General features: G+C 33.4%; 1 protein-coding gene across 2 annotated transcripts in view; it reads left to right on the forward strand.

Moving 5' to 3' along the window:
- Nucleotides 1-11,684, forward strand: part of SLC35A3 (solute carrier family 35 member A3) — a 57,321-nt gene extending 45,637 nt beyond the window's left edge. For both annotated transcript variants that reach the window (XM_027868285.1, XM_027868284.1), the window contains exon 8: nucleotides 7,402-11,684. In XM_027868285.1, the coding sequence (XP_027724086.1) occupies nucleotides 7,402-7,492 (91 nt within the window). In that variant the 3' untranslated portion in view covers nucleotides 7,493-11,684. The remainder of the gene's footprint in view (nucleotides 1-7,401) is intronic.
- The last annotated feature ends 1,132 nt before the right edge of the window (nucleotides 11,685-12,816 follow it).

A 12,816-nucleotide genomic window follows, 5' to 3' on the forward strand; every position in this document is an offset into this window, starting at 1 on the left:
TTCCCTACTCTCAAGAGCAGGAGAGCATTAGAGCACATTCCAGCCTTGGGCAGGAAGGGACCAAAAACTGGCTGTATGGGCCTTTACTTCACCATCTCGGCTCTACCTCTACAGAAAAAATTTAGAAACTCAGAAATGCAGAAAATATATGTATAGTATTGTATAATTTAGATTTTGGGGCTGCTGTACCTCTAGCCCTCATGATAACTATATTTACCCCTCTTCATCTGTTAGTGCATCCATCTGTCCTTTACAACCTGTACTTTGTTCTTAACAAAATAATTCCCAGAGTTTTTCAACCAGCATTCCTTTTACTTCCCTGTATCAGCCAAAATCTTGCTTACCTTTATGATGTTGCCTTCCTCATTCAGTCTCATATTCCTTATCCTCACCTGTCATCTTCACCAAACAGTACCATAAAGCAGCAACCAGTACAGAACTCATGCCTGTGATTTCAAATGTGCTCTATGAAACATCTGATCATAGAACTTTTCATTCTTGCTTACTCCATAATATGCTGCATGTATATATATATGTATGTATATGTAGATGTAGATGTATATGTATATGTATATATTTACTAGCAACCTAGTCACAGCTCTAAATCCATTCATAGTCTCTAGTCTCATTCTGTTCCTAGGCTATTCCAAAGTATTGTGAACCTAGGAGTGATTGAGTAAGTCAGTGAATCAATGAAAAAACTTTTTAAAATACTTAATATGTGCCAAGCACTATACTAAATGCTAGGGATACAAATCGAAAAGTAATATAGTAAGATATTTTCAAAGTACTCATTCTAATTAGGAGAGATAACACATTGAAGATTTCAACTGCAAGTCAGATGGAAAGGGCCAGTACTTCTTATCGTACAGTAGCAAAGCAGATTGTAGTTTATCTTTTTTAGTATTGTTTCCATTGATAAAACTATCCACATTTGACAATGCCAAGGACTTTGGTGGTGAGAATTTTCTTTTAGTAGCTTTTGACTGTTGAAGAAATAGGGGCTACAGCACTTGCATAGCAGTGACTACCTGGGAATGAGTTCACTCAAAGGGCTGGTCCTCTGTACCATCGCTTTAAGGCCTGGGCTGGAAGCCGGGAGGGCCAACTGGGACTCTACTATTTCAAGGGCTCTTGGGCTTAACTGTCATTCAGTGGTATTTGTATTATGGTGACTGTGGGGTCAAGGCAAAAAGCAACACAGGTAGTCTAGAGGATAGGGCTGAGAGAAATGATTAGTTCTCTCATATTAATAACCAATTACTATTGGGAAGATCATTTTAAACATTCTCCTCACTTTTCTTCAGACGCCAACCAGCTACTGACGATTACTTCTGATTAAAGAGTCTAAAGAATCTAATCTAGTTGAATTCCAGCCCATTGTGTTCTATTCAGGCTTTGAATCTTTTGTCTAAATCGCCCCAGTCAGATCCCCCAGTCCCTCATTAGAATAAGTCTGCCTCATTATAATATTCATTCTCTCATTAGTTGTTAACCAGTCCAAGTTGATTGCCTCTTGTTAAGAACACCCACTCTTCCAAGAGTATATAAGCATCAAGAGGCCTCCAGGAAGGGAGGAGTCTTTTGGTTTATGAGAGACAGCCAAATGAACATCCTTTTTTTTTTTTTTTAATTTATTTTATCTTTAATTTTTGGAATAAAACCAGCATTTCTGTAACATAGTATAATAAAAAAGATGATTGCACATGAAACTGCAAATCTACTATGCACAACTTGGCTATTCCTTTCAAATATACAACAAAATTATCTTATAAATTTCTTTTTTTCTCTTTCTCCCTCCCCCTATGGCTATCATTAGACATAAATAGATATATATATGTAAAATTATTGTCTACATACTTTCATTTATCAGTTCTTTCTCTGGATGCAGATAGCATCTTTCTTCATATGTCCGTTATAGTTAACATGGTATTTATAATAGACAAAACAACTTATTTGCTCAAAGTCATTCTTAAAACAATATTGCTGTTACTGTTTACAATATTCTCTTGGTTCTGCTCATTCACTCTTCATTATTTCATGCAAGTACTTCCATGCTTTTCTAAAATCATTGAACTCATCATTATAGTACAGTAGCATTCCATCACAATCATACCACAACTTGTGCATCCATTCCCCAGTTAATTGGCATCCCAGCAGTTTCCAGTTCCTTGCCACCACAAAGAGAGCTGCTATAAACATTTTAGAACATATAACATATAGGTTCTTTTCCTTTTTCCCTTATCATCTTTGGAAATAGACCAAGTAGTGGTATTGCTGGGTCAAAGGATATAGATATAATTCCATAATTCCAGATTGATCTCCAAAATGGTTGGATTAATTCACAATTCCACCAACAATGTATTAGTGTCCCAATTTTTCTATATCCTTTTCAACATTTGTCACTTTCCCCTTCTATCATTTTAGCCAATCTAGTAGGTATAAAATGATATCTCAAGGTTGTTTTAATCTACGTTTCTCTAGTCAATAATGGTTTATAGCATGTTTTCATATGACTAAATTGTTTTGATTTCTTTGTTGCAAAACTGCCTGTTCATATCCTTTGACCATTTTTACATTGGGGAATGACTCATATTCTCATAGATTATGAAAAAAAGTTCAGCTGCCATACTCAACTGTAATGCCCATCTTTCCAGTGTTTCTGCAACTATTTTCACTTTAAAGACTCTTCTTTGTTGTATTTGTGTGAAATTAGGAAGTGAATAAGATGCACTCTTATTCCAGTTTCTGTCCTGCTGTGTTCATGGCATTCAGGATGGCCTTTAAATCACCATTTGACATATATGAACCCCAGAACCTACAACCTGATGTTCCTAAATATCTCAACAAAATTGCAGTTGCTTGGTTCCACTTGTAATTGCCCCTATGAGGTTAAGACAGGGGAGGAAGAATATTCTTGGGAAGTGAGTACACTTGCTTCTGTCTTTCACCCTCAGTCTTATGGTGCCCTATGGTCCTGATACTCCTTAGAACACCACATCTTTTTCAACTGTCTCCCATCGAAACTACTTCACTTATTTCTTCTAACTCACAGGGCCAGAAGGAAGGCTGGATATTTTTCTTTCTTTCCCCTTTCATTTTCAGATCTTTCTTATGTACGGTCCTTAATGATCTTTCAACTTTTAAGATCCTTCAATTCATGTACATTACCTTATTTATTGAGCTCCAGGTTATTCTCTTAACTTTCTGAGTCTTTAGATATCCTCTTAATATAATGTCAGCTCTCTGATGTTCTGGGCAGTTTTGTTTGTGTCTTCATAACAGGCCCATAATAAATATTTGTTGAATTGAATAATAAAAATTGGTTTCTGGTTTTCATCACCTTATATCCTGCTGTCATCATTCAATATGTCATAATTTGTATTGATGAAACTACTAACACAGTCTCTCAAAATTGTACTACTCCCCAGGTCTAGAACTCTGAATTCCATTTTCCAAACATAGCCTCCTGTCCTTTTACCTTTTACACTTTCTCATTCACATGCAGCCTACTCTAGCATCTTTTCTACTCCTAATCTCCCAGTCCATTGCACTCTTTCTGGCTTTACCTGCCTCCAAATCCAACCTTGAGTATATGGTCAGCCATTTTATGTTTCACTAACTGCTACCCTGGGGTCCCTTGGCTATTGACCTTCTATTCCTGATATGTGAATCCTCACTCCTGAATAACCCCTATTATCCAGTTTCAGGATTATTTCAGGGCTGCTGAGCATCCTTGGAGCATATCATGAAACTAAGCATGCCTCATCCACCATAAATTTGTTAAATAACCTCAGCTGGTCCTTGATTTTAGTTCTTTATTGACAGCCTATCTCATTTCCCACAGGCAGTCCCAAAATTTTTCTCCTCTCTACTCCATGCTCAGTTCATTCCTACTCTCCACACTCAACAGTAGAACACTTAACTTCATATTTTAATGAGAAGGTTGAAATGATACATGGTAAACTCCTTAGTTTACTCCCTCCCCTATTCCTTGAAACTGCTTAACCTCATTACTGTTTGTCTTCTCTTTGGTTTAAAAAAAAAAAAGAGGTATCTTTAATTCCTCAATAAGATTATTCCCTCTAATTCAATTCAGTAGACATTTATTTAGGGCCTACTATGTGCCAGGCACTGTGCTAAGTGCTGGAGATAGGAAAAGAGGCAAAAGACAACCTGTGCCCTCAGGGAGTTTATAATCTAATGGGAGAGACAACACGAAAACAAATACACAGCAATCTATAGACAGGAAAAATATGAAGTAATTAAAAGAGGGAAAGTACTAGAATTAAGAGGGATTAGGGAAGGCTTCCTGTAGAAAATGGGATTGTAGGTAGGCCTTAAAGGAAGCCAGGGAAGACAGTAATCAGAGGGAGGAGACAGTGTTCCAGGCAAGGGAGGAATAATACCTTCTTATAATACCCTTTTTTCTCTTAATGCCTCCAGAAAGATTTGCTCTAGAACCCATCCTCTCACTTGTATTTTCAATCCTTTTTCCTGCCCCCCCCAATGGCTCTTTCTTACTTGTTGACCAGCAAGCTTAGGTCTCCCCAGTCCTAAAAACAAAGCCTTGACCTTCCTACTCTATTCATCTTTCATTTCTCTTTCTCTTTACTTTAAAACTTAATCATTTCAACAAACATATATCACATGCCTCTTATTTACCATCATGGTGCTAAGTACTAGGGAATGCAAAAGTGAGCTTATATTTTTTTTGGAGAATTGACCTGTACACAGATAAGTACAATTCAGCCAAGGAGACACTGAAGGTACTTTAGGAAAATTTGAAAAGAGAACACGTATGGCTTGGGAGATTAGGGAAAACTTCATAGAGGAGCCTGAACAAACCTTCAAGAGAATTTCTAAAGGCCGGAATGAGAAAGGAGCATATTCAGCCCTGGCATTTGCAGGAATGTGTGGATATAGGAGGTGAGAGGATGCCTGATCATCAAGAAACAGTAGTTTGGTTTAGCAAAAATGGAAAGGATGTAAAAGAAAATAATGTAGAGTAATACTAGAATAGTAAGTAGGAGTTAGATTATGTGGAAGCCCTTAATTGCTGGACTAAGGAATTGTTTGTTTCTTTCTATGAGCTTTGGGGGCTCACTTAAGTTTTTTGAGCAGGAGTGACCTTTTAGGACTTGAAAAAGTTATCTGTATCTAATGTCTCCTCTTTATAATTTCCCACGGTGTCCATTACATTTTTTCAGTTTGCATTTTGTTCTTGCCACTCTACTAAAATTATTCATTCAAAAGTTACAAATGGCCTCCCAATCATCAAATTCAATGACCTTTTTTCATTCCTTAACCTTATATCAATCACTCCCTCCTGCATGATTTCCTATTCCTTTGGCTTCAGAGATACCACACTATCTTGATTTTCTTCCACTTTAACTCCTCCTGGTTTCTTATTCCCTTCCCGGCCCCCTACTGTAGGATGTTCTTTAAGTGTCTTACCATACCCTCTTCTTTTTCTCTCATTTAGCAGTTTTATATGTTACACTCTTTCATTTAGTAATTTCATTTACTTTCATAACTTCACTACCACCTCTATTCAGTTGAATACCCAAGTCTTTATTTCTAACCTTTACCCCTCTCTGATGAATCTAGCCCTGGATTTTCAGCTGCCTTCAGCATATCTCCACCTGGATGTCTAATGGGTATCACAAACTCATCAAACTCTATCATTGCTCTGATTATCTGTGTCTTACTTTGAATCCCTTCTGATCTTCTCATTGTATTTTTAAATGTTTCATTGATACTTTTTTCTTTCCTCTCTCCTCTTATACATCATTATCACTACTACCACATTCAATCTCCCTATCTCTACCCTTCCACAAACTCTGTCTCTCCTATCACCTCACACCCAAATAAAAGCCTTCCTTTATAACAAAAGTATCATTAAACAAAACAAATTTGTCTTGTAATAGTCATGTCTGGAAAAATAAATGTTTCATCACCTCTTTGATAAGATGTGGGAGGTGTACTTTATCATAAGTGTTCTGGAGTGATAATTGATAATTGCATAGTTCTTAAATCTCTCAAAGTTGTGTTCCTTTAAAATGTTGTGGTCGTATAATTTGTTGTCCTGGTTTTGCTCATTTTACTTTGCATCAGTTCATACAAATCTCCCCATGTTTCTCTGCATCCTTTTCATCTCACCTTACAACAGGAGTCAACAAACTACATCCCATAGCCTAATTTCAGTACTATTGTGTCTAAGGGAATAGAGAGGCCTGAGGAGAGGGAGAAAGACTGGGGAATGGCAGGTCTGTGGAGCAGGATACAACATAACCATTAAATTTTCTGTCTTATATGGGCACGGTTTATGGTACCCCAAAACAGTTAGAGTAGTAACAGTAAAGATCACTGATCACAGATCACCACAATAGATATAATAATGAAAAAGTTTGAGATATTGTGAGAATTACCAAAATGTGATATTCATGGTGTGAGCATGTACTGTTGGAAAAATAGCACCAATAGACTTACTCAACACAGGATTGCCACAAACTTTCACTTTGTTAAAAATATGATATCAGGGAAGTGCACTAAAGTGAAGCATAATAAAACGAGGTTTGCCTTTATATAATAGATCAAATTCTAGAGCACTTTGTGGAAGGGGCCAGTAGAGTAGTGTATAGAGTCAGAGATGTATGAATGAGAATATGGGATAGGGAATATATATATAGTGCTTTGTAACTAACTAGAATTCTATATAAAGTGAGCTAATCTTATTTCTATGAAATTCAGGATTATAGAGATTTGGAAAGTAGCTGAAGGAGATGTAGAGATAAGGAGATCTGTTTAGGGAGGCACAGTTTAATGGATGAGCTAATATAATAAAATTCTCTTTGTTAATTGCTTTTTATTCTTAAAGTGTTTTATAATTTTTCTTTCATTTTTGTATAAATTTTTTTCTTTTCCTATTTTAATTTTTTTGTTGTTTAAAATTTTTTTTTGTAATTAATTAATTTATTTTTAGTTTTCAAAATTCACTTCCATAAGATTTTGAGTTTTAAATTTTCTCCCCCTCTCTCTCCTCCCCCCTCCCCAAGACGGTGTGCAATCTGATATAGGCTTTACTTATACATTCATATTAAGCATATTTTCACATTAGTCATGATGTAAAGAAGAATTAGAACTAATGGGAGGAACCATGAGGAAGATCCTCTTCCTATTTTTAAACAGTAAAGATAGGAGTTTGGTAAATTATTCACTCCTTTTTTTTTTTTTTTTACATGCCAAAGATAAGTTGACTAGAGCCATAAAGTAATTTTTAAATGTTTTGCTATTGAAGGAAAATTCTAAATGATGCAGTCCTTTTTATTTTAAAAGTAGAGGAAACATTTTTTATTCAACTAATTTCTTTTTTCTTGTTTTTTTTTCTTTCTTATTTAGTGTCTTTTTCCTTGGAGCCATCCTTGTAATAGCAGCTACTTTCCTATATGGCTATGATCCCAAACCTGCAGGAAATCCTACTAAGGCCTAGTTATCTTCTGAAACTTGTTTCTCAGGATTCTTCAAGTATTAAGATCCTCAAACATCATTCACACACAGAGGATGTCAACATAAACTCTGTGAGAGATCATCAGATTGAGTCCTGTCATGATTATTGAAATGATTTGAAGTCACAAAGGTTTAGAAACCATAAGAAGTTTGTTACAGGTGGAAGTGAAATATCTAATGCATCCAAAAGTAAAAACTTGAAAGAAACAATATGTTTCCAGTGACTAAAATCAGGAATGTTTACAACAACTTGAACTCTGAAGTGAACAAAAAAGGTTTTTACAATTTTGATTGCTGCAGAAATGTCCTATGCACTCTTTGCAAGAGCACATGACAACATTTGTCAGATATAAATTTTTGCAAATCAAATCTATTTAATCTTAGTAAATGTTTTTAATTTGCTATTTGTGTATAGATAGATTACACTGAATATAATTCATTATTCTGTAATTAAGATTATAATTAGCTATTTCTTATTAAAGCTGTGAAGAAATTGAAGTATGGTTTGAAAAAATTTTTCACATACCCAAGATTTTTATATTTATAAAGGGATTGCTAAACAAATCTGAATTCTGTTATTTGTTAATCTCTATAAAATTGATAATATTATGGGTCTGATTTAATATCAGAAGGGGAAGATTTTTATGTAAGGTTCTCTGTTTCATTGTTTATGTAACCAAATACAAGCTACAGGTGGAGTTTGGGTCTGGGTTTCTTTTTATTTTTTCTTATAAATTGTATACCTACTATTACTTTAAATTTTATTTGTGTGTGATTCAGTTTCCTTCAATGTTATTAAATGTAACTTAAGATGAAGTAAATACTTAAAATATTTAATGGTTTATAAAAATATATAATTGTCTATATCCATTCTATTTGGATTCATTATAGAATATCATGTATATATTCTACCTTATTACAGAGTTTTAAATGGATATTTTACTCAATCTATAAGAGCTTCTTTAAGGCTGTAACAGTAAAGATAGTTTTTAGTTTAAATATCAATAAGTTGGCATCAAAATGACATCTAGAACCATTTTAGATGGCCATTATATTGTTTGAAATGGTATGATAATTTTAAATTCAGGGTTCCCAAACAAAATTTTGTAAGCCCATCACCTATGGAAGTGCCCTTTCTATGGTTGAAGGGTATATTACTTGTATAGGGCTCCTAGCACTGCATGGGGCTGCTTGGGCAGAAGTTATTATTTGTTTCTTACGTACATGAATGTGTGTGTATATATACACACGTATATGTATACATATACACAAACATATATAAAATTGGTTTTTGTATATAAAAGAGTATATATATGTGTATATGTTATGTATATATCTGTATATAACCACACAAATGCACCTGCTTTAAAATAACACCATTTCTATGATATGTTCTTATGAACATTGAAGTAGAATATTTTATGTATAAGCCATTTAATTTTTAATATGGTTGAGATAATGTCATACATAATTAGTTAAAAACTTTCTAAAATTATCATGTTAGGTTAATTCAATTGTGAACAACAATAGTATCAACATTCTAGCTTGTTCTCTATATAATGTACTTTAAAACAACACATGCAATTCTAGTGTTTATTTTTAAAATTTACATAAATAGCTCAAAAATTCAATTCAATAGATGCCTATTTGGGTAGAGTTAAAAAAAAAAGATTCCAAAGTTTTGTGCTTAAAATTATGGTATTCTTTAAGGCTACCACTGAGTTAGCCTACTGTGAGATTTCTTTGAAAACACAGTGCCCTCCTGTATCCATAAATCAGGAGTCCACTCCTACCTCTTCTGTCTAAGGTTTCAATTCCTTGCAAATGTGTTCAATTACAAAACATTTGGAATCTTTCTAATAGGTATTGCAAACTGGCCCTTGTTGGCCAGAATTCTGGGTACATATAGCTTTCACTAGCTTCCTTTGAGAGTTGTTAAACTGTTAACAGTTTGGGGTATGTTCTCAGTGTGCTACAAAATTCTGGCCTAATTGAAATCCAAATCCTGGGGTTACAAAGGAGCACAAAATTCCAGGACCAAGTTAACTTCCCAAATATTGGCTAGGTATCTAAATAATAATAAGTAGTTCAGCGTATTTTCTTAGCCACTTGACACTGTGTGACCTGTCTCTTATTTTAGTGCTTTGAAGAGTAATACAAAAAAGTACTGGTATGTGGTTAATGTAATGGCATGCTCCCAGTGACTGAAAACTTAAAATTATTCAAGTATTCAAGCAAGTATATCAGAACAGGCTAGTTTCACGAAATAAGCAAATAAGGAGATTCGGAGGAGTGTAGTGTAGCAGAAAGAGTGAGGAAACCTGATTTCTAGTCCACCTATGCCACTAATTCACTTTATGACCTTGGGCAAATCACTTCTCTAGGCATTGGCTTTGTTATCTGTCAAATGAGAGGGTTGGACTAGGAGGTTCTTTCCAGCTCTAATATTCTGTGATGAGTGACATGTTTTTTTTCAAACTAACTGTTTTATGGACAGAGAATTTATATTTTACATTACTAGTAATTAAGAAAATGTTTATTCTTGGATATTGTAGTTTATAATTTATACTTTGTGTTCACAGGGAAATATAATAGAATGCAAAATTTGAAAAGGACCACCGGAATTGTAGATTGGCTTTTACCAACAGCTAATGATGACATTATCATGACATTGTTTTTTGGATCAGTTGACAGTTTCACCTCCAAAGTCTTGTCTATTAACCATATAATTAAAAAATTAATAATTCCATTTCTAACATACAGTTTTGACACCAAAATAATTCCAGCTTTTTAAGAAATTTAAACTTTTTTTTCACCTCTCAACTACTTTATTCACTGAAAATTAGCCATTTTGTAGGGAAATGTGCCAGTAGCTAGCATTATAATAAATTAAGGCTATAGTGTCCAGTTTAAAACTGGATGAAAAGTTTTAAATATAAAGAATGATTTTACCAACAGAACAGTAATAAATTAAAATTATTTTAGGAGTACCATAGGTATGAATTCTTGAACTTTTTTTATGTTAAAAATCTGTATCAGCAAGAAGAATGAGCAATGGTTTGCATTTCTAGTTATTCTTAGTGGGGGAAAACTCAAAAGTCATCTTATTATCTGGACAAAAACATGGGGAAAAAGAATCTGTAAATCAAAAGGCTGCCCCTGTAGTTTTCAGAAATTGTGCTTTAGTAAGTTTAGGATATGATTCTTATTACATTACCTATAAGACCTGATAAACCTTTCAGACAAAGTAGTTTTCTAGACCTTAAAAATGTTACTGTATTTGCTTCCAATGTAGGTATTGTTTTTGAGAAACAGGGTTTATTTTTGTCTTCATATCATCTTTTAATTTAAATTTTCATTGTCATGACAGTATTTATTTACATCATGAATGTGTGCTTTTCAAAAGAAAAGCCTTCTGGAAGTTATTTATATGTTTGTAAGTCAGTCACCTTAAAAACCTCCAAAATGTAGCATATTTAATAATAAATCTAGGACCAAAAGAAGCACCTTTTACAAATTATGGTCCTGTGTGCCTTGCTTACCAAATACCTGACTTCTTCTGGAGGTTATTACTGTAATTCACAATTATGGATACATGATAATAATATCAGGAATTTTTAAAATAGTTATTTCTCAATTGATTTTTAAAAAATTCTTTATCTACAAGTATTCATCAAATATATTTTATGATACAGGAAATTAAGTGTGCTGTGCAGGTAATTGATAACCAATATATGTTTGAGTAAAGTGTAACACTATTACTCATCATTTAGCATTTTGAAACTTTAAAAATAGAGTACAAGCCAGATTACTGTTATAGTTCGTTGTTTTTAAATAATATTTTACTGCATTTTTTTTGTTCTTTACTATTTGGATCTTTTGTTGTGTCTCCATGTTTTATTTGCTTAGATCCCTTTTGGTTTGGGGAACAATATGTAATTTTGTATATTTAAACTTTTGTGAACAAAATTCAAAAATTGTACAATTGGTCTTTTTTATGTCATGTTTTTGATGGATAAATATTTCAGATTTTTTCAATATCTAGTTACCACCTATTGCTTAATGAGTTTTATTGGAATGTAGGCAGAGTTTTATTACTGGAATTAATTGTGACCCTGTTCGCCAATAATTATGAATCTGAATGTGAATTAAATTTCTCCTCTTTTAATACCAACGATAAATTACTGGTCATCCCTGTTACTCTAGTCATTATCACCACTAGCTCACATGTGAATCTATATGTTGCCTCATCTGGTTTGGCTCCCATTTTAAGTTGTTGTGAATTTCTCTACTTACTCGTAAAATGACAGAAAACTTAAGTTTTCTACAAGATACATATCAGTCAGCTAGAAGGAAAATTAATCACATTAAGTAATTGAAATCATGTGCTTTATTTTCTTTACTATTTGCTTATAATTTATTTCATGTATTATCACCAGTGCAATTCAAGAATCATTTAATAAGTTCCTAAATGTTGAAGATTAATTCACGTGATTCATGTTACCATTTATAAAATTGATGTAATCTGAGATAAATCACTTAAATTGTAAAAATATTTCCAAAAATTAGCTTTATTTTTTAATATAAATTTCATTTGGTTCCCCTAATGAAAAAAACTAATTATAAAATATTATTAGGATTATTTTTCCCTTGCTTTTGAATAGCATTTGTCAAGTTTGCAGTATACCATTATTGTAGTATCTTTAGTGCCTATTTGTAAATGTAAATATAATAGGTAAATTAACTTAAAGTCACTACTGTCCTTCAGCAAAACACTAATTGGCAAATTGTATCTGCATTATCATACCAGTGTGTAATATAGCCCTTGAAAATGAACTGAAATCGAATTCCAGCACTGGTATGGCACTCCAGAGAAGAAAATATCACTCTGAAAATATGCCTTAAATTTCCCCAAATTCAAGTTCTCAACATTTTTTTCTCATAGTGTCCATAGCTTTTGAATTCTTTACCCTTAATAGGACAGTACAGATCAAATCTATTACCATTTAGTAGTGGTTTTAAAACTTTACAGTGAGAGAAGCTTCAAAAATTTTGTTAAGTAATACTGAACCCAGAATCTAAGAACTTTAAAAATATGTTTTGATAATTTGAAAAAGTTTTGATCATTGCTGACAACAGAACATATAAAGTAATGCTATTTAGCTTTCTGGCAGTAAGTACTACTTACGCTTTTAAAAATGATGTAGTCATTTAAATAATTATTATGCTAAATTTAGTGAAAAGCTTGATCTGTCCTCGAACAGTTTTACACACACACACACACACACACACACACACACACACACA

Source organism: Vombatus ursinus, unplaced genomic scaffold (assembly GCF_900497805.2).
Source record: "Vombatus ursinus unplaced genomic scaffold, bare-nosed wombat genome assembly UNPS02014787.1, whole genome shotgun sequence".
Lineage (NCBI taxonomy): Eukaryota > Metazoa > Chordata > Mammalia > Diprotodontia > Vombatidae > Vombatus > Vombatus ursinus.